The sequence below is a fragment of the Lynx rufus genome, unplaced genomic scaffold (genome assembly GCF_022079265.1).
Source record: "Lynx rufus isolate CCGP_SWC_20201006 ecotype Redwood Valley unplaced genomic scaffold, mLynRuf1.p SCAF_3, whole genome shotgun sequence".
NCBI lineage: Eukaryota > Metazoa > Chordata > Mammalia > Carnivora > Felidae > Lynx > Lynx rufus.
The window spans coordinates 62,578,789-62,602,009 of record NW_025814845.1 but is presented as its reverse complement, the minus strand read 5'-3'; the positions used below and the strand labels follow the sequence as shown (position 1 = coordinate 62,602,009).

At 40.0% G+C, this 23,221-nt stretch overlaps 1 protein-coding gene across 2 annotated transcripts in view; it reads right to left on the bottom strand.

The window, feature by feature from the left end:
- Positions 1-17,208, bottom strand: part of CFAP299 (cilia and flagella associated protein 299) — a 586,842-nt gene extending 569,634 nt beyond the window's left edge. For both annotated transcript variants that reach the window (XM_047090627.1, XM_047090628.1), the window contains exons 1-2: positions 17,098-17,208; positions 4,226-4,356 (exon numbers count right to left, since the gene is read on the bottom strand). In XM_047090627.1, coding sequence (XP_046946583.1) covers positions 4,226-4,356; positions 17,098-17,208 — 242 coding nt within the window. The remainder of the gene's footprint in view (positions 1-4,225; positions 4,357-17,097) is intronic.
- Between the last annotated feature and the right edge of the window lie 6,013 nt (positions 17,209-23,221).

The window sequence follows — 23,221 nt, the reverse complement described above, 5'->3', positions numbered from 1 at the left end:
GGCTTTAGGGGGAAAAGTCTCAGCAAGAGAACAGATGCATGTTAAGACAAAGAGGTAGAGAGAAAGATCTGTGAAGAACGGGAGTTTGTCACCAGATTGAGTTTGTCACAGGATGTGTCCATCTCCACATACTTCTTTGCCTGGTTAATTCCTACTTATCCTTTAAGAGTGAAGTTAGCCGTCATGCCTTCCGAAGAGCTTGCCCTGTTCTTCCCATCCACCAAATCTTGACTTAGTGCCGCTTCAGGGTGTCACCACAGCCCCTTGACGGAATGCATTATTTTCTGTCCTATTTGTTTTTATTGAGCCACAATTCACATGCCATAAAATTCAAACTTTTAAGGTGTACAATTCAATGTCTTTAGTGCATTTACAAAGCTGTGCAATCATCTCCAGTATCTAAGTCTGGAACATTTTATCAACCCCAAAAGAAAACTCATACCTATTAGCAGTCATTTCCCATTCACCCTTCCTTCCAGCCCTTGGCAACTACAAGTCTCCCTCTGTCTATGCATTTTATGCAATTACCTACTTTGGACACTTTATGTAAATGGAACTACACAGTATATAGTCTTTTTCTCTCACTTCTTTCACTTAGCCTGATGTCTTCAAGGTTTATCTTTGTTGTAGCATGTAACAATATGTACTTCGCTCCTTTGTATGGCTGAATAATATCCCATTGTATCTATATGCCAATTTTTTTTTTTTTTTACCCATTGATCAGGTGATGGACATTCGGATTATTTCCACTATTTTTTAAATTTTTTTTTGTAACTTCTATTTATTTTTGAGAGACAGAGCATGCATGAATGGGGGAGAAGCAGAAAGAGGAGGAGACACAGAATCCAAAGCAGGCTCCAGGCTCCAGGCTCCAAGCTGTTAGCACAGAGCCCAAAATGGGACTCGAACCCATAAACTGTGAGATCGTGACCTGAGCCGAAGTCGGACGCTTAACCACCTGAGCCACCCAGGCGTCCCAGGATTATTTCCACTTTATGGTGACTATGACTAATGCTGCTATGAACATTAGTGAACAAGTTTTTAAGTGGACCTAGGTTTTCAATCCCCTTGGGGAGACGCCTAGGAAAGGAATTGCTGGGTCATATGGTAACTCTGTGTGTAACATTTTAAAGAGCCCCCAAACTGTTTTCTGTTTCACAGTCCCACCAGCGATGTAATCATCTCTCATTTATCTAGTGCTCAAATTTCTTAAGGGCAGGGATTGTCCTATGTTCTATCATATCCCCAGCATTTAGCACAGTGCCTAATGCAATATAGTTGTGTTATGAGTATTTATAAAGTGAATGAGTAAATAAAAAGCCCAGAATAATTTTTTTTTTTTACCTTATGCCCTCTTTTGGAGAAATCCTTATCAAAATACCCCTGCATCACAGTGCTCCCTCCCAATATCTAACTTTCTTCTCTCTAGACTCCCCCTCTGAAACTAATCAAAGTAAATAACTTACTTTTAGGTGCCATCACTTGTTTTTTTTTTTTGTTTTGTTTTGAGAGAAAGTGTGTAAGTGAGGGAGAGGGACAGAGAGAGAGGAAATAGAATCCCAATTAGGCTCCATACTGACAGCATGACCCCATGACCCCAAGATCATGACCTGAACTGAAATCAAGAGTAGGACACTCAACCAACTGAGCCACCCAGGTACCCCACCATGGGTGCTCTATGATTACCAGACCAGAGGATTGGGATCTACGTGGGACTCCTCACCTGCACATTAGATAAGTTAATATAAGGTAATCTGATAGTAGAATCAAGCGTTTCCATGTTGGCACCAATTGGCAGACGGTCAGATGTTCATGTGTATTTTTCAAAGTGATTCTCCAGCAAATCTAGGCCCAGGGCATATTTGGCTCTAGGTCACCCTCTGCTGGCCCTGCTGTCAAGAAACTACAATAGACCTGGGAGGGAAAGGAGCAAAGTGACTCCCAGATGGGGCAAGAGGCAACATATGGGGCCCATCCCATTACAAAATCACTCAGAGAAGATTTGCAGATGAAAGGCCTTGGGATTCTAGCAACACTGGGTGGGGATTAGCCTCCCATGGTGGGTACTTAAGCAGCCTGATGACTTCCAGTTCTGGCCAGTTAAAGAGACTATTGCATGGAGTAAATACTCACTTTGATCCTCAAACACAAAATGGACATGTACACTTGCACTTTAACCGTGGCCACTCCTCTTACTATGAAATAGGGCACAACTCTAATAAAATATGAATATATTTTAATTCCTTATAAAATCTCACAAAACTCTGTCCACTTTTGCTCCTGATAAACATTTACTGATACAGAAAGAGAAGACTCCCCTGGTAGTCTATATAAGACACATCACATTGTACACAAATACTTGGCATCATTTCAAATTTTTAAGAATAGAAGTCCTGCGTAACGATGTTGAATAAATTATCGAACTTTTATGTAAATTACCTGTGGTAAACAGAATGCCCACCTCCCAGGATGCCCATGCCCTAATTCCTAAAGACTGTGAACATGTTACATTACATGGAAAAAGGGACTTTGCAGAGGTAATGAAGGTTATAGACCCTAAAACAGGGATATTATCAGGATAATCTAGATGAACCCAGTATGACCACATAAGCCCCTAAAAGGAGAGATCTTTCTCTGGTTGCAATAAGGAAAGATGCTGCAGAAGGAGAACTCAGAGAGATTTGAAGGGCAAGAGAATCTTGACCTCCTCTTGCTGGAAGGGGACCATACAGAAAGCATGAGGAGGAATGTGGGCAGCCTGTAGGACCCCACAGCCCAGCCCCCAAAAGACCAGCCCCCAGAATGACAGCTGACAAAGAATTGGGGGTCTCAGGGTTCCACAGTCACAAGGAACTGAATTCGGCCAACAACCTGAATGCGTCTGGAAGCAGATTCATCTTCAGAGCCTCCAGAAGAGGGCTCAGTCCAGCAAACACCAGGATTTCAACCGTGTGATGTACTGACCAGAGAACCCAGCTGAGCCACTGTACTCTTGACTTCTGACCCACAGAACACTATGAATAAAAACATTTGTGTTGTTTCAAGCCACTAAGCTTGTAGTAATGTGTTATGGCAGCATCAGATAACTAATACATTACCAAATGTCGATATATTAAATCCCAATATTCTATGGTAATGAAACACAGTAACTACTAGAACAATCAATTAAAATTGCACACTCCTGGAACTAGTTCATGTTCCACTCCCAAACGTTATGTGCTATAATAAACACATGAGAAATTTCTACTCATAATTTTGGGGTAGTTTAAAATTATACTTAAGAATAATACACCAATTCCTAAGTAATTGTCCTCTCCAACATTTACAACATTAGCATTCATTTTTAAAAGGTAAATAGATAATTGCTTTGTCACATCTTTTTTGTTTATTTTATTCTTTTTTTGAGAGAGAGGGAGAGAGAGAGAACTTGTGTTCTCTCTTTTTTTGAGAGAGAGGGAGAGAGAGAGAACATGTGCGCAGAGGAGGGAGGGAGGGAGGGAGGAAGGGAGAGAGAGAGAGAGAGAGAGAGAAAGAGAGAGAGAGGGAATCTTATGCAGGCTCCACACCCAGCACAGAGGCCCACATGGGACTCAATCTCATGACCCTGAGATCATGACCTGAGCCAAAATCAAGAGTCGAACGCTTAACCAACTGAGGCACCCAGGTGTCCTGCTTTGTCACATCTTTCAAATTAGCTATCAGTTGATATAGTTCACTTTAGGTGTACATCTCTTTTATAATATGTTTAATATACTTAATTAGATTCCTATTTTATGTAACTATATATTAGTCACATTAACAAAAGCCAGAGACCGTTAATAAAGTTGAATGAATCAATGTTCACAAAAATGTAACAACATAAATGATGCCAAAGATGTAAAGGTCTCAAAAGTACAAAGAATTCTAAAAGAAAAGTCACTCATATTCTTTACCATATAAATACATAAAGCCTATAACACTGCCTTACTTTTTAACAAGACTTTCAGTATAATGACTGTATTTTGGGACTTCTATTTCTTAAGTTAGTAGCTCAAAGCTACATGTGGCTTCCTGCAAGCATGTCACAGTTCCTTCAGTCCCTGGTCTGCAGAGCACATGCTGAGGATATTCTAAGTTCTACCTGCTCCGGCCCATGTTCCTAAATGACAACAATGCCAGCGAGATTGGGCTTTTCAGAGACTCTACAATATTATATAAAACCCAGGTTGGAAACACAGACACTTACTTTTTCTGAGTTCTTTCAGCCAGCCTTGCAATCTCTATAGCTGCCTTCCTTGCTTCAAAATCTTCCCTTTTCACCACCTCTCCGGTCCCCCGGTAGCCTAGCTCCACCAACTGGCGAGCCAGGCCTTCATCCTAAAGAGAAAAATCAGTTGTAAGATTTGTGCACGAATTAGACATCTTATTTTATTCGATATATGCTGAATAAAGGAAAAAATCAGAATTATTTTAAATGAGACATATTAGATATGAAAACTCAGAATCCTTTCTAACAATACTTTCATAAACATCTGATTTGTCATCCTTTTCCCACAGATGTAAGATGAAGAGGAAAAAAAAAGGAAATAACATCAGTCACTAGATTTTCTCTAAGGGATTGGAGGACAAAAGTCTGTTGTGTTTTTAATCCATTTACAAGAGCAGCTGTAGGTAATTAATAGAGTATCTTTAAAACAATAAAACTGGAGACAATAGTACTCATACAAGAAAGACTTTTTTAATAACCAATTGCACAAAAAGAGAATTGGGTTGCTCTCATAAAGTTCAACATTTTAGAGACTTCCTTCCTTGAGGTCAATGAACTGATGACACAGAGCATTAAAACTTCAAATACAAAATAAAGAGCAGATGAATTTCCTATTTAACTGGAAAGATATTGTTTCCATATAATGTTGGTACCAATAAAAACAGAAAACTAGAAACCCAAGAAGATGGCAACAAAAAAGCTTCACGCTGAAAAAAGTTTCCCCACAATCCTTTAGGCCTTTTATATTACAGCTACTTGAAAAAACGTTCCACACATTTGTGTCACTTGCATAGCATTTTCAAAAACGAATAAATATTATTTCCCTATTATCTGAAGAGGTGTCATCTTACATTAGGTTGCTGATATAAGGACTAAAGTATTACATTTCAATATGTATACATTAATAATGTTCTTTATATCGGGGCACCTGGGTGGCTCAGTCGGTTGAGCGTCTGACTTCAGCTTGGGATATGATCTCAGGGTTCATGAGTTCGAGCACCATGTCGGGCTCTGTGCTGACAGCTCAGAGTCTGGAGCCTGCTCCGGATTCTGTGTCTCCCTCTCTCTCTCTGCCCCTCTCCCACTTACTCTGTCTCTCTTTCTCTCAAAAATAAATAAAAACATTGAAAATTTAAAAAAAAATAATGTTCCTTATATCATCTTAGTTAAATGTGACATAGCTGAACTATAGTGAAAACAGCATAGATAGATAGATAGATAGATATGTATGTATCTTTTTGTAACAGACACTTATTGAATACATCACTGTTGAATGAAAGAACCATCTGACAGGATTAAATGAGAAAACTTAAGATGCCTGGTTAATAATCTGTTCACCCCTCAGGGGCTGTTTTAAAGTTCCAACTATTGGGAAGAAAAAATTTAGACACTACCAACCTAGAAAACTTGCTACTGTCCTTTGCTAAACATTAAAAGCAAATACAGTTGACCCTCAAACAACAAAGGATGAACTGTGCAGGTTCACTTATACACATATTTTTTTCAATAAATATATTGGAAAATTCTTTGTAGATCTGCAATAATTTGAAAAAATTCACAAATGAATCATGTAGACTAGAAATAATGAAAGAATCAAGAAAAAGTTACATGTGTCATAAATGCATAAAATATAGCGACATACTGGTCTATTTTATCATTTACTACCATAAAACATACACAAATCTATTGCTAAAAGCTAAAATGTATCAACACTTACAGACTGTACACTATCTTCTCATTTGTCATGTCTGGTGTTAGTAACACATATCAACAGTGTTCTGTATTCTGTAAGACAATATTGATGTAGGTACCAACAGACAATTCATCTTGTAAACAGTTGAGGTAAACTTATGGTTTGGATACATACCATGCTGTAAGTGTATTTTCTCTTCTCTGCTGTTCTTGACATTCTTTTCTCTAACTTACTTGATTGTAAAAATAAAGCATATGATACATATGACATACAAAATATGTACATGTGTATGTATGTTTAAGTTCTCTGTTCAACTGTTTATGTTCTCAGTAAGGCTTCCAGTCAACAGTAGGCTATTGGTAACGTTTTGGGGGACTCAAAAGTTATATACAGATTTTCGACCGCACGGAGTTTGGTGCCTCTAACCTTTTTGCTGTTCAAAGGTCAACTGTAGTGAACTCTGTGTAGTAATGAAGATACGTCTGCCAAGCTAATATAGCCCAAAGCACCAGATCTTGGGAGGGTTATTTGTCTTTTTTCTGACTTGTTCCCTGCTTATTATATGTGTTATTTTTAAGCTCTTTAGTGTGAACCACAAAAACTAAGCAAATGTCTCCACCTAGTGGAATTAATATTTAATAGAAACAAAAAAAGCCAATGATTTTAGATGTGATTTACAAAAGAGATGATTTGAGTATAAGTTTGCATAAATCTGTTACTAAACGTGGGCATATGGGAAGAATTCTCAGCTAAACTCTGTGAGACTGTGGGGGTTTTCCAGAAGAATATCAATGGCTTGTGATCAACACAGTATTTTACATAATAAAGACCATTAAAAAGTTGTTGTATTAATTTCATATATTGGAGTGAATTGTGCATTTCTGTGTGCCTTACCTGGGCCACACAAAATGATCTGGGTAGTTCTACACTCATCTATGTTAATTTATATTGTAACAAGAAACAAGATCTACTGAGAAAAAAAGGAGAAAGCTCAAGTTGGTTGCCTCACCAACCATTACCACTAGTAGAATCATAAGTCATCTGTCCACTTTATTTTTTTAAATGTTTATTTTTGAGAAAGAGAGAGACAGTGTGAGTGTGGAGGAGCAGAGAGAAGGAAACACAGAATCTGAAGCAGGTTCCAGACTCTGAGCTGTCAGCACAGAGCCCCACACAGGGCTCAAACCCACAAACCGCGAAATCATGACCTGAACCAGTCTGACGCTCAACCGACTGAGCCACCACCCAGACGCCCCCATCTGTCCACTTTAAATGGTCAATTATCTTTAAAGAGACAAAATACTAAAATATTTTTAACTTATTCACATATTAAGCGTTTCTGGTGCTTTTCATTCCTTTGTGTAGATCCAAGTTTCTTACTGATATGATTTTCCTTCTACCTAAAAAACTTTGACATTTTTTGCAGTGTGGGTCTGCTAACAAATTATCTTGACTATTGTTTGACTGAAAAAAATATATTTCACCTTCATTTTTGAAAGAAATTTTTGCTAGATTAGTGTTCCAGGTTGACTTTTGACTTTTCAACACTTTAAAGATGTCATCCCATTGTCCCAAGCCTTGTATTACCTCTGAGAGGTACTTTATTTTACATAACGTATCCCTTCATTTTAAATTGCTTTAAGATCTCTTTATCACTGGTTTTCAACAATTAAGATAGCCCTTAGATTGGTTTCTCTGTGTTTATTCCACTTGGAACGCATCATCTTCCTTGGCTCTATGGATTTACACTTTTCACAAAATTTGGAAACTTTTTAGCCATTATTTTTCCAAATATAGTTTATCCCCTACTTCCCTCTGATTCCTCTGGGATTCCACTTACATTTATTTGGAAGGGCAAAAAGATGATAATTTTTTATAAAACTCTAATGGTTTTGACTATAACAGTTCATCTTAGTAAAAATACGTGATTAGCCATGATAATCCAAGTATATAAATATGGCAATAATCTTTTTTTAAGTTTATTTATTTTGAGAGAGATAAAGTATGAGTGGGGGAGGGGCAGAGAGAGAGAGGGAGACAGAGGGAGAGACAGGGAGAGAGAGAGAATCCCAAGCAGACTCTGTAGTGTCAGTGCAGAGCCCGCTGCCTTGAACTTACCAACCATGAAGTCATAACCTGAGCTGAAGTCAGATGCTTAACCAACTGAGCCACCCAGGTGCCTCAAGGCAGTGATCTTTTATTAATTGTCAATGTTCTTTGCTCATGTGATCATAAGTCATTATTTCTGGATGCTAGCAGTTTGGAGAGAGCTAGCTATGAGGAGGCGTAGTGCAAAACAGAATCCAGAGATGGCTTGCCCTTACGGAGAAGGCTTCCTTACTATACATGAACTGCAAAACAACTTGTGGCAGAGCAGAGGGCAGCAATTAAGTCTGTGGAAGACTTAATTCTGACTGGATGACTATTCTCCTGGAACAAATTTTAGACATCTCTCAGCTGCTGGGAGGGACACCTGGTCCCGAGGACGTACAATGGAATGGTGCCTTCCAGCTGATGCTGTGGCCTTGGACCTTGGCAGAGTTGGACTGGGACGGCAGGGTTCCATCCACCCCAGAAGCCCACAATACTGCTCAGGGTCCTACCTATTCCTAGAAGGCTAAAGATGTGTGGCCTGGCATGCACAATTCACTACTGTAAGAGCCTTGGGGCTGTACTGTCCCCAGTCTTGGGCCAGAGCCCACTGCCACCCCCAGCCTGGCTGTCCCCCTGAGGCAAAGCACCTCTTATACTGTTCCTCTAGTGGGGTGAGGGGTAGATGAAGACTGGGATTTGGTGTCAGGTGGCAAGAGCTAGACTCTGAACAGGTGAGTCTGGAACAAGGGGGAGCTGGCGTCTGGGGTGCCGAGGTGTTTCTCATCCAAGAAAGGAAGGAGGACGGGAAGGAGGAAAAAGAAAGGAAAGAAAAGGAAGGGAAAAGAAGAAAGGAGGAAGGGAGGGGAGGAGGAAGAAAGAAAAGGAAGGGAAGGAAGGGAAGGGAGAGGAGAGGAGAGAAGGGAAGGGAAGGGGAGGGGAGGGGAGGGGAGGGGAGGGGAGGGGAGGGAGGGAAGGGAAAGGAAAGGAGGGGAGAGAGGAAGGGGGGTAGGCAATGAGGGAGGCAGGAAGAAAGGAATGCAGGAAGGGAGGGAGGGTGGCTTGGTTTATGGCCACCCTTGACATTGTCCTGAGAGTACTGAGGCTCCCTTCACTTTTGTGTCTTTTGTTATTATGTTATTTACTGCTGGAGAAAAGAGTTATTATTGTAGTTCAATCTTAGATTTCTTCACTAAACTCACTGACTTGTTCTAATAGGGTTCCAGTTAATTTTCTTGTATTTTTTGTATCATGGCAGATAATCATACTACCTTTATAATAATAATATTCTGACTCCTTCTTCCAAGTATTTATGATACTTTCCTTTCATTGTAGCATTGCCACAGCCACATCACCAATAAAAAGTTAAGAGTACTCGCAACCATTTTTATCATGTTTCTATTCCCATGCTAAACTTTGAAATGTTTAACCACTGAATATGAGGTTTACAAGTGTTTGCTGTATACTCTTCATCAAGTTATGAGGAAGTTTGAAATTTTATCCTATGCTTTTTATGCATCTATAGAAGTTATAGTTTTTCTTTTTAATGTCATGAGCTCATCCTTGCACTCCTATGATAAATCACACTAATCTTACTCTGATCTATTATTTCTTAACATATTCTTGGATTCATTTTATATTGCTTTTCATCCAGTTTATAAGGGAAATTAGTCTTTAGCTTTCTACTTTGTGCTATCCTTTCTGAATTGATGTCAGTATAATGCAAGTCCTAAACAATTATTTAAGAAAAGTACATCCTTGGGACACTTGGGTGGCTTAGTCAATTAAGCATCCATCTCTTGGTTTCAGCTCAGGTCATGATCTCATGGTTCGTGAGATCGAGCTCTGCGTCAGGCTCTGCCATCAGAGCCCGGAGCCTCCTTGGGATTCTCTCTCTCCCTCTCTCTCTCTGCCCCTCCTCCACTCATGCATGCTCATGCTTTCTCGATAGACAAATTTAAAAAAAAAAAGAAAGAAAATTATATCCCTCACTTTTTTAGTGTTAATTATACAAGTCAGATATAAATACATTCTCCCTGTGAAAAGTTAAAAGTAGCAGATGCAGTGAATTTGTATTCTGTCAACTTGGCTAAGCAGAAACTCAGTTTCCCATAATTTCCTCTCCTTTGGTTATGTACAGGTTAGTTTGGGCCATAAAAGACGTCTGCAATAGATTTGGAAGGCACAAGAAGCAACCGTGTTGTTCTAGTTCCCACAAGCTCTTCTTCAGCTTCTCCAACTCCTGGGCCATGTTTAGCTCCATAACTGAAGATGCCAGCCTCTCCTGTAGGTCACCCCCACACCACAACTGACGGCCTGCTACAAGTTCTAGTTCATCCTTGCAGGTCTCTCCGTTTGCCCCTGTTCCCCCACCCCCCCCCCCCGTTTCTCATGTGCCTTTCCTTCCGGGCTGTGTGTCCTAGTGATTTCAGGCTTCAGCACCAGACACCAAAGAAACAGCCCTTCACTCACCGTTTGAACAGTTCTCTTAACTGTATAAGGTCAAATCTCGGCACAAAATCATCTATGTGAACACACACACACCTATACGTATATGTATTGTGTAAGTGTGCATGCATGCGTGCCTGTGCGTGTGTTCTGCTTCTCTGACTGAACCCTGAACCACAATCAGCTGCTGGCAATGATTCCAGAGGAAGAAGAATTGAAGGATGGGCTTTCTGATTAGTTCTGGGTGATCCGGCACAGGATCTCTGATCTCATTAAAGGCATTAAAGGCCCTGTTCCCAGTGTGAAGGAGTCCAATGCAGTCCCTGGGATGCAGAGGCAAAAAGATACCTGCCATGAAGACGAGGCTTTGGGTAACCAAGTGTTTGCTGCCATCTCTGCTGCCGGAGGACATTTTAGTGGCAATAAGAAACACGACGGGGTTGGTTGCCTCTCAGTTTGCTGAGGGCATTGGGGAAAAATGAGCTCAGGACTTGGGATTAGCCAGACACTTGGTAGCAAGTCAGTTAAGGGGGAAACATTTGGTATAGTTTCATGATTAAAAAAAAAAAAATTCCCATAAGTGACAGTCTGCTATATATATGCAACTTTTCATATAATTATTACGCTTAGTATCTATATAAGAATTCTCTCTGTTAAATTTGCTCATTGTTCTGTAAGATTTTATCTATTTCTTATTGATTCACGGGCCTTTACTCTAGATAGTAGGTCCTGGTTGATTATACATTTTGCAAATACTTATTTGCAAGTAATTGCTTGCCTTTTGACTTATTTATGACATATTTTGTCATGGAGTTTTAAATTTTTGGCAAGGAAATTATATAACAAACCTTAATAAAATATAGAGAAAATAATTCCATCCATGTATTTACTAGGGAAAAAACAAGTTTGAAAATGAACAGCTAACCATTCTACTTCAAGAAAGTAGAGAAAGAATAGCAAAGGCAACTAAATAATATAGAAGTAAAGAATTAACAAAAACGACAGGAAAAATAAAATTGAAATTAAAATATATAAATCCAGTAAGCTTTGATTGCTTAATGAAAGTCAAGAGCCTATCCTTTTAAAAGACTAATAACATGGATAACATTTGGCAAGATTGATGGTAGAAATAAAGAACATGCAAACAATTTTAAAAATCAGAAAAGATGGGGCGCCAGGGTGGCTCAGTCGGTTGAGTGTCTGACTTCAGCTCAGGTCATGATCTCACAGCTCATGAGTTCGAGCCCCGCATAGGGCTCTGTGCTGACAGCTTGGAGCCTGTAGCCTGCTTTGGATTCTGTGTCTCACCCTCTCTCTGCCCCTCCCCCGCTCATGCTCTGTCTCTGTCTCTCTCTCTGTCTCTCTCTCTCTGTCAAAAATAAACATTCAAAAAGAATTTTAAGAAAATCAGAAAAGAGCCATAAAACAGACAAAGGAAAACTATACAAATTTATAGCAATAAATTTGAAAAATTATTTGAAAATATATGAAGTATTTGCTCAAGTTACAAATTCAGAAAAGACCAGCAGGTCGTTTTAGAAGTCCCTCATTTCCGCCCCAAAAAGTCTTTCCTTTGCACTTCCATTTGAATGCTAAATAACTTATTTAGTCAGTCCAGGCAGGAAACAGATGACACATTTAAATGTAGTAATTGAAGGAAATTGAGTGGCTGAGTTAATTAACAAAGGTATAGACCGGGTTAAGAGAAATCCTAGAGAGATAATGAAGCACCCTGCAGCTAGCAACAGCAACAAGCTATTAACGGCCACTAACTAACTAGTCCAATGAGGTAAGAGGAGGGAACAGTTAATAGAGCCCAGGGAAACAGCCGTAGGGGTAGGGCCCGAAACTAAATTGTGGCTTTTTGTAAGAAAATATCCACTCCTAACCTACAGCACAGTATGGAAGGAGTCTGGGGGTGGGGGTGGGGGGAATGCCTAACTTCTCTCTTCTGCTGGCTTCTAATTTCTTGCTGGTGCCTCTTATTGGCTAAACCCAACTGGCCAAAGGGAAAGGGGGCCCAGTTGAAACAGGCAACAGAAATCAATCTCTGGGGCACAGAACAAGGTAGGGTATGACAGCATGTCAATCTCAAGGGCCAAACGGAAAATATCTAACACAGCCAGGGAAAGAATTCTAGGTCCAAAATAAAATTTTCTAGAAGTTTAAAGATATTTACTCCTTTTTCCTTTTAGGAATCGCTACTGGGAATGCAAAGTCTAAGATCAAGCTGATTTATAGGTACTCTGTAGACACTCTGAATTATTTTTTCAATTTGTATAAAATATACAAAATACAAAATTAACCATTCTAAGTATATAGTCCTGTGGCATTAAGTACATTCATACTGTTGTGCCATCATCATCCCCATCATCACCAGAACTCTTTCATCTTACAAAACTGAAACTCTGTACCAGTTAAACAATAACTCCCATTCTCCCTTTCCTGCAGACCTGGCAATGACCTTTCTACTTTCTGTCTCTGTGAATCTGACTACCCTAGGTACCCCATAAAAGTGCAATGACACAGTATTTGTCTTCTTGTGGCTAGATTATTTCACTCAGGATAATGTCAAGGTTCAACTATGTCGTAGCATGTGTCAGAATTTCCTTCCTTTTAAAGGTTGAATAATATTTCATTGTAGATGTAGCACATTTTGTTTATGTATTGATCCATCAATAGATACTTGAGTTGCTTCCACCTTCTGGTTATTGTGAATAATGCTGCCATAAACATAAGTATACAGGGGTGCCTGGGTGGCTCAGTCGGTTGGGCGTCCGACTTCGGCTCAGGTCATGATCTCATGCTCTCGGGGTTCGAGCCTCGTGTTGGGCTCTGTGCTGATAGCTCGGAGCTTGGAGCCTGCTTCGGATTCTGTGTTCCCTCTTTCTGCCCTTCCCATGCTCACGCCTCTGTCTCTCTCTCAAAAGTAAATAAACATTTAAAAAAACAAACAAAAAAAAAACATAGGTATACAAATATCTATTCTAGTCTCTGCTCTCAATTCTTTTGGCTGTATACCCACGAGTGAACTTGCTAGATCATATAGTAATTCTAACTTCAATTTTTTGAGGAGCTGCCATACTGTCTCTACAATAAGTGCACCATTTTACACTGCCACCAGTGGTGCAGAGTTCCAGTTTTCCATATCCTTGCTAACATTTATTACTTTCTGGGTTTTTAATATATTTTTTTAAGTCTTATTTATTTTGAGAGGGGTGGGGGGGAGAGCACGAGCAGGGTGAGGGACAGAGAGAGAGGGAGAGAGAAAATCCCAAGCAGGCTCTGCACTGTCAATGCGGAGCCCGATGCAGGGCTCAAACTCACAAACTGCGAGATCATGACCTGAGCGGAAATCAGGAGTCGGACGCTTAACCGACTGAGCCACCCAGATGCCCTATTTTCTGGGTTTTTTAAATGGCTATCCTGAAAGAGGTGAAATGGTATATCATTGTGGGGTGAGTTCTTTTAGTTGACAATGTTACATTAGTTTCAGGTGTACAACTTAGTGATTTTACAAGTTTATACATTATGCTATGTTCACCACAAGTGTGTCCCATTGCATCTACCCCATTATACCATGATAATATCATTGATTATATTCCTTATGCTGTGCCTTGTATTCTCACATGACTTATTCCATAACTGGAAGCCTGTATCTCCCACTCTCTTTTACCCATTCTACTCACCCCCCACCCCCCTTCCCTCTGGTAACCATCAGTTTATTCTCTGTATTTATCTGTCTGATTCTGCTTTTTGTTCACTTTTTTTAAAAACTCTACTTATGAGTGGAATCATGTTATTGGTCTTTCTCAGTATGACTTTTTTCACTTAGCATAATACCCTCTAGGTCCATCCATGTTGTTACAAATGGCACAATCTCATCCTTTTTCATGGCTGTGTAATACTCCTGTGTGTGTGTGTGTGTGTGTGTGTGTGTGTGCGCGCGCGCGCACACGCACGCCACATTTTCTAGATATTAACCCCTTATTAGATATATAATCTGCAAATATTTCCTCCCATTCTATGGGTTGCCTTTTCACTCTATTGATAGTGTACTTTGGTGCACAAAAGTTTTTAATTTTGATGTCATACAAGCCAATTTGAATTATTTTTGAATTACCATTTTATTCTCAGAATTATAAAATTCTACCACTATCTACCTAGGGATGAATCTTTTTCATTTATCCTGCTTAACAGCTAATGTGCTTATCTGCAACACAGAAAAATTTTTTCATTATTCAATTGATTATCACCTTCATTTTCTGTATAATTTCTTTCTGGTAAGTTTATTAGATAGATATTGACCATCATGAAACTATTCTTTCATATTTTCTTTCATAGAATTCTTTCTTATTTTCCTCTTTTTTTTTTTTTTTTACTATATTCTGGGTAACTATATCACCTTTAAACTTCCAGATAATTAATTTGTCCTTTAAAAAGGATTTATTCTGTTAGCCATTTCAAAAATGCTATCAATTATATTTTTAAATTCTAAGAATTCATTCTTGCTCTCTGCTCCCTTTTCATAGCAGTCTATTATTTTGCTTATAGATTTGATAGATATTTAAATGCCTCTGAGATAGAAAATTAGAATTTATTTAAAGTTCTCTCTGAGTTTTAAGTGTTTTGTTTGACATTAGTTACCCTCCTTACTCACCTTGGGCTATCTCTTTCGTGCTATTAGGTTTGCTCAAACATCTGTAGACACACATGAACAGAGGACTAGATTAACTGATATGGACATAAGTGTGGATTCCCTCTAGTTGTACAGACCTAGTTCCCTAATTGGACTCACCTCGGAATAGGTGAGCTTCGGCAGTTATGTGTAAAAGAGACTCCACTTGAAGATATGTGGGCATGAAGAAGGAAGCAAAGGTGGGTTATATCCCACCCTCTCCAACCTAACTGCTGAAATAAGAAGGGCTTGGCAAGGGGCACCTGGGTGGCTCAGCCAATTAGGCATCCTACTCTTGATTTTGGCTCAAGTCCTGATCTCAAGGTTTGCAAGATTGGTTTGCGAGATCGAACACTGCATTGGGCTCTGCACTGACAGTGAGGAGCCGGCTTGAGATTCTCTCTCTCCCCGTCTCTCTCTCTGTCTCTCTGTCCCTCCCCCCCAAATTAAATCAATAAATAAACCTAAAAAAAGGTCTTGGCAATAATAAGTGTAACTCTTCCCAGATTTTGTTTTTCTCTTCAGCACCTAGTCTGAACTTCTAGCACTATTTAGTTACTCCGAGCTCAGTTCTGATTATCTCTCAGGCCCCTTTACTCCCTCCAGGTCCCCTTATTAGACATGTATTTCACTTTCTTTGGAGAACAGTTCTCTCATTTATTCTTGGGTTAAATACTGCCAAACGTATACGCTACGTATAGCGTGTACCTCTGCCTTAGCTATGTAGAATTAACGTTCATATCTAGCACATGAATGCATTTCAAAGAATAAGCACTTTTCAAACCTTGCAATCAATATTTAAGTAAGCATGTAAGAAAAATCTTGCTAACATGATCTCTGGAGCCCAAAAATCCACCACAATGCAGAATTATGCTGTTGCAGACACGGGGTTTGGGGAGTTGGCTACAAGATGCAAACCCTTCAGAGATTCGGCTGTGGTTTGGCACCACCCAGTGGCGCCTGTTCTGCCTGGCCTAAATAGGAAGGAGGCATTCTGGGGCTGAGTCTTGGCTCCCCGCCAGCAGAGTCTCCAGGGCAGTGCACCTTTAGTCGGCCTGGTCTGGCAAGATCCCAGGGCTATAGGGATCCACCGTTCACCTCCTGCCTCTCAGGACCTCTCAGCCTGTTATTTTCCAGCCCATCCTGGTTCGCCTCCCCGAAGACAAGAACTCTCTGCCGCCCCCACTCCATTATCTCCCCCACCCCATCAAACACACACCTTTAAAGACGAGGGGAGGAAGATGGTTGCTGAGTGGAAGACAGTGGCCAACCCCATGACGTCTAACTTTGCAGTATAGCAGGATCTTTTTTTTTTTTACTTTCAATATTAGTTGTGATTCGCAGCTCGATAAACATCAATCAGGAATATGCCTACATATTCCTGTAGTGCCTACCCATAATTAAGGGTACGAGAGTGGGGTGGAGGTTTATGGGCCCAGATGCCCTATATGACACCAGATACACCAGGTTGGTGTCGCACCTTGCCCTGGAAGGCTACTCTCTTCTGTTCTTTAATACAAAGTGGCAAAGCAAAGAGAAACAGCGTGCCAGACCTGCATTACAGCCCAGCGCAAGGGTCTCCGCAGGTCTCCGCATCCAGCCACCTCCTCGCAGGCAATGACTTTGGAAAGAATGGGCCGGGAGGCCTCATGTGAGAGGGAAAGACAGATTTTGAAGACTCCCTGCGGGCGTGCGGGCGCACCCGCATGTTTCCACATGGGCCGCCACCTCCAGGGACCCGAATTCTGGCCGGACTGAGGCCGTACGGGGCGGGTTCAGGACCCGGTGATTCAGCTCCCCGCCCCTCTGGCGCCGCCGTCGGGATACTGCGGCGCCTGACGTCGCCGGAGTCCACCGCCAGGGGGCGACCACTACATGAATGGGGGATCGGGAAGGACTAAAAGGAAAACGGGGTCCACTCTGCGGTGCCGCAGTTCTTACCTCCAGGTAGTACAGGTCGACGGAAGTGATCTGCGAGTCGAGGAAATCTTCATAGGTGTTGAACTGAGTGACTATGTTGTCCACGGCCGTCAGCCTCTCTTCCTGGTCCATCTTGTTGCCTTAGCCGAAGCGTCCCTAGCGACAGAGGCGCCAGCGTCAGGTCAGGAAGTTCCACCCCCTTCGTGTCTTCTTCCCGATCAGTTGGGAACCGGTGCGGAGCCTCGGAAGTTAACCCCACCCCGACCCCCACGCCCCGTGTTCGTTACTGAGTTTCGTGTTTCCCCGTGTAACTCGTAGGAACGCGGTCTCAAATTACCCGCTTCAAATTCAAGCCTGACACCCGTCAGCTGATTCAAACCTTGGTGAAACGTGGAGCCACGTGAGAGATGCAAATTGCAATCCAAAATTAAATATTATGAGACTGCCAGCATGTGTCGACAAAATATTCTAGATCAGCACTCTTAATCTCATTCTAACGCAATGTTATGCGGACAAAAATACCGAGGTTAGCACTCAAGAAAGTGAAGGTCTATTTTTGCAAGAAGTGTATCTCAAAATTGAAGCCTTTGGAAATGGTCTTGTATCCAAAAACAATAATAAAATATTTAATGATTTGTTACATTATTTTAAAAAATAAAACTTAAAGGCAAATTATTGCTAATGTTTGGATATGAGGAAGAATTTATGAATTTCCCAAATGAAAGAAATTCAGTGAGAATATCTTTGAAAACCTCTTTTGGCCCCAATTGCTTGTTTTTTAAACTTATTTTTTTTTTTAACTTTCAATAAGCACACAATGAAAGACCTTGCCTTTGTTGAAGCTGCCTTTTTTAAAGGGTAAGTAAGATATCTGTGGAAAATTAAAAAGTAAATGTTCTTACTAAAGACATTCCCCTTAGAACAAAGTTGCATTTTTTAAAATGGATTTAAAGTAATCTAAAGTGGCAGCTGGTGAAACCTCAGAATTCTTATTTGGATTTTAGTATTTTACAAATCATATTTGCAAATTAACACACAGTACAATACTGAGCCTCTGGTAGTTGCTCTTTAAGTACTTACATAATTGATTCTGAAGATTTTCAGGTGTGCTAAAAAGATTTCTTTTAATGAAGATATCTGGTAAGATACTTGGCAGTCAGCTTTCCCAATTTAAAAAGGTCATCTCAAAAATCACGGTGTCACAAATGTACAAATTTTAAGTGATGTGGGCACAATAATCTCTAAGATATTACCGACTTATTTTTTTTTAAGTTTACTTATTTATTTTAGAGAGGGAGAGAGTAGAGGTGTGTGGGGAAGAGGGACAGAGAGAGAGTACCAAGCGGCCTCTCCGCTCAGCACGGAGCCCAATGAGGCTCAATCCCACGACCATGAGTTCATAATCTGAGCTGAAATCAAGAGTCGGACACTTAAGGGACTGGGCCACCCACGCACGCAGAATCACTGATTTGTTTTTTAATTAATGAATTATCTCTTGAAATATTTTAAAAGGCATTTTGGACATTTTTTTAATGCAATTTAATCATTGCATTCAGGAGACCAGAAAGGATAGAGAAACCCTGAGCACTCAAAATACAACAAAAAAAGAGGGATGCCTGGTACAATGTGCCTACTGTACTGAGTAGAGCATGCAACTCCTGATTTCAGGGTCATGAGTTGAAGCCCCATGCAGGGCATGGAGCCTCTTTAAAAAAAAAAAAAAGACAAAAGTACAACAAAAACAACAATAATAGCAACATTTATTGAACACTCCCTGCACCGTCAAGCACTGTGGTAAGTGCCAACAATGAGTTACATCCTTAACTACTATTTGTGCTACAATTAACAACCACCACCAACTTAACATCATCTAATATCTGAAAAGATATGAAAATTCAAATAGCCCAAGAATGAAAAGAAATCATTCTTGCAACTTAAGACATTCTAATAAGGGGCATAACTTTCAATATTCTCTATCGTCTAGAGAAATTCTATAAGTCACTCCTGAAAGAAGCATTATTTAGTGTGAATTGAGCACAAGCAAAGGCCTGGAAAAGTTTCAGCCACTTACTGTATACAGAAAATACAAGTATTTGCTTTCTTGTAATATTACTAAGACCTTACGATGTGCCAGTTCTGTTCTAAATACTTTCTACGCATCAACTTGTTTAATCATGACAACAAATCCACTAGAAAAAATAGCGCTAGCATGATTCACAACATAGAGTGAATCTAAATGAATTGGTTTGAAATCTTAAAGATAAAAATAGCAACACAACTTATGAATCCTGATTTCCCACAAAGGGAAGCTAAGGTAAGTACAGGTTTGAAGAGCCACATGGAATTCATTACGAAAGTTGTTTTTTTGTTGTTTTTTAGAAAAAAATATATATATGTTTTTTAGAAAAAAATATATGTATATATTTATATATATCCAATTGAGAAAGGCAACATGAACTTAGCACAAATAACAGGAGCAAAAGGGATGCATATTCTAAGATGTGGAGGAAAGAAAGATCAGGTTCTGCGTAGGGGAAAGCTGCACATTGTTTTGATGTTATGAGGGGTCCCCTAAGAAGTGTAGAGGAAAAGAAGGTTCCCGGAGGAAGAAACTTGGTCGGGAGGCTTTGAGTGCTAGGTTGAAGAGTTTGCAAAAGGTAGTAATCATGTCCTTGAAAAAGGCTAGGCTACAATAACAATGGCTTTGAGTGATGATCATGCACTACTGAAAAAATTCTGTCTTCCTGTCAAAGTGTCTGGGTGCCTATATTTATATTGATTATATTTGCTTTAAGGTCCTCCTCCATCAAGATTTCATCACTTTCAAGCAGCAGTAAAGCATCTAGAAAATCTCAGGTTCGTTAAACTATAGCACTTTGATTACAAAGGCCTGTATTTTAGTAAAGTGTGCGGTCTTTGTTTGAATATTATACTATTATGATCCATTGGGACTGTGCATTTTCAGTGGAAACCTCATTAAATTTACTATTTGGTAAACAAGTCTTTGATGAGGTAAGCTCTAAAGCACCCAAATTTAAACAATTATGCAAATACTTTCAGCCAATGAGTCTAGCTGTGTCTCCTAACTCAAAACATTTAGGGTGATTTTCAACAAATAGGTTTCTCTATGAATATTTAAAGAGAAAAAGAAAGTTTAGAAGTTTAGCCTTGTTCCTTACAGAAAGGCTTGAATTATTGTAGGTTTAATTCAATTGTCTTTTGTTTAACTTTCAATTTAAGTTCAAAACTACTTTTTGACAAGTGCCTGAGAAAAAGACAGTAAGAGAGAAATTAATGAGCTTCAGCAAGTCCCTATTTCCAACTGCAAAGTCTTTGTTATGATTGGGAAATACTTTATTTTGGAAAACAATGCATTCCTACTTAAAGTCTGGGATTTTTAAAGATTGAAACCTGGAATTTAGCCACAAATCCCAGCAATTTCATTCCTTGCAAAAGGACCAGCAAGGAAAAAATTTTTAAAAAATTAAAAAATAAAAATTTAAAAAAAAAGGACCAGCAAGGATTATGTATATTCACAGTAAAACTCCAAAATGTAAATGAGAATAAATATGTGCTATGTGAGAATAACAGGATATATGCCATATTTAGGTTGGTGTTGAGTAGGAAAAAAAAAAGCACAAGGGTAAAACAAAGGTCAGGAATGTAGGAAAAATCTAAGTATAAGTGTGTCTTTAAAATAAACAGGCATTGGTACTGTACTTACCCGGTAGAACTATGTAAAAGAATTTCAGGGGTGCCTGGGTGGCTCCGTCAGTTAAGCAGCTGACTTCAGCTCAGGTCATGATCTCACAGTTCAGGAGTTCAAGCCCCACATTGGGCTCTGTGCTGACAGCTCAGAGCCTGAAGCCTGCTTGGGATTCTGTTTCTCTCTGTCACTCCTCTGTTCAAATTCTGTCTCTCTCTCTCTCTTTCTCTCTCTCTCTCTCAAAAATAAACATTAAAAAATAAATAAAAAGTAAAAGAATTTCAAATTAAACTCTACAGTTTTCTATTTCCAGCTGTTCAGCAATATACTATGGTGTCTGGGAAAATGAATAGAAAACATACTTTTGGTAGGTTGACAAGATCGGAAGCGGAATGCCTTGCTTATTATGTCGATGGGATGCTAAACACTCTGAGTAAGAACTTGAGGCTCTATTAAGATGGACTTAACACATTATCATCACTTAAGAAAGAAAAACATATGCTTGCTCTAATAAGATAAGAAATTTGTGTGTGTTGTTGCCCAATTGCTTATTAAGTTTCTGTTGATTGCAAATGAGCACTATTGCTTAATCATGAACCAAGGAGAGCTCTTTTGTGCTTTGTAGTAATGATGACATTGAATTTATTTAAGATATTTCTTGTGATGAGATCACTGGACCTTCACACCGTCTCAGTTATTCTAACGTGCTGGAGTTCTGGTTCCACAGCTTCTCCGTCTGGAGACACAATGTTTTCCTATGCCATAAGTCCCAAGTTTTCTCTTCTCTTGACTGTATCTAACAGTGTGTAAGGAAGGATCCAGAAGAGAGAAAGACAAGTCCCAGGAGCAGGGTTGACGGGTCTTAGCAGCTGATAAAAGTTGAAAATTACTACTGTGCTATGAGATAGATGAGAGATGTCCTAGCTACAATCATCTCTTTGGAACAGAGGAAAACTTGGCCTCTCAATGGCTCTTAGAAGGTTCGTCTAACAATTTCACTGAAAAGTCCCTCAACTTGTTTGTCTATATGGGAATTAGGATCTACTTATAACAAAACTTCCCTTGAGTGGCCAGTCTCAGAACACATCACGTGGAAATAGAGGGCCACCGCTGCCGATGCAAAGCTGCCTATTTCAAGTGGGGGTACTCAGCAATGACACCACAGTCCTAACTGTTTTGTCCCTTCGATTCACTCTTGTTTTTCTACTGTGCCTTTCCCTATTTTCTCTTCTGTCTTTAATCCTGCATCCTCCTGTTTCAAAGCAAGTAATCTTGACTTCTATTCCACAAAGGAATAAAGTAAAAGCCATCAGATTAGATATCCTTCATTCAGATACACAAGCTTACTCACACCTCGGTTCTTCTTCCCTTTTGTTTCAAAGGAAGAGATTTACATCCTCTTAGGCCTCTCCTTCTGCCTTCCCAGGATTTCTTATTTTGATTATCCCCTCTATCATTACTTTCTCTCTCTTCTCCTTCCTTTCACTTCTCTCAAAATCCACCCCCCCCCCGCCTCTCCCCAGCCTCTTTCCCATTTTAAAACCAACCAAAGGAAATTAAAAACAAGCCTCTCAACTCCACCGCCCACTTCAGCTATGGACTCTCCCACCTTTCATAGCAAAGCTTCTTGAAAGAGTTAGCTTCAATCACTCGCTCCCTTTTCTTACCTTCCACTTTCTGCCCAACACATTTCATCTAGTTTTACACACAGTTCCACTGAAATTTGTTACCAGTCAGTTATGACTTCCTTGCCCTTGAGGGTCAATGGACATTTTTTTTTTTCCTGTCCTCATACTACTTTGATTCTCAGGTGCACTGGGTCTTGTGAGCACTCCTTTTTCTTCAAAAGTTTCTTAACTTCCTCGCATTACTTAGCCTTGAGACTAGTTGGTTGGTTTTCCGTCAGCTTTTTTTTGTTTGTTCATTTTTTAGGGTTTCTTTTTGCTGGCTCCCCTTCCCCTTAACTACTTTTTAAATTTTTTTTTTAATGTTGTTTTTTTTTTTTTTGAGACAGAGAGAGACAGAGCATGAACAGGGGAGGGTCAGAGAGAGAGGGAGACAGAATCGGAAGCAGGCTCCAGGCTCTGAGCTGTCAGCACAGAGCCCCACGCGGGGCTCGAACTCACGGACCGCGAGATCATGACCTGAGCCGAAGTCAGACGCTTAACTGACTGAACCACCCAGGCGCCCCCCTTAACTACTTTTTAAAAATTTAGAATGTCTCAGGGTTCTCTCCTAGGCCTTTTTCCTGCCTCTTTACCGTCTCACTTTGAGATCACACCCAGGTCCATAACTTTACTTCTGGCCTACACGCATATGGTTCCCAAATCTAGAGAACTAGCCGGGTTACCTTCTTGAGCTCCAATGAAACATCCAACTTCTTACCAGATACCACTGGATGTATAACGTGTATAAAATTGGCTTGTTTCTCTTCCCCTG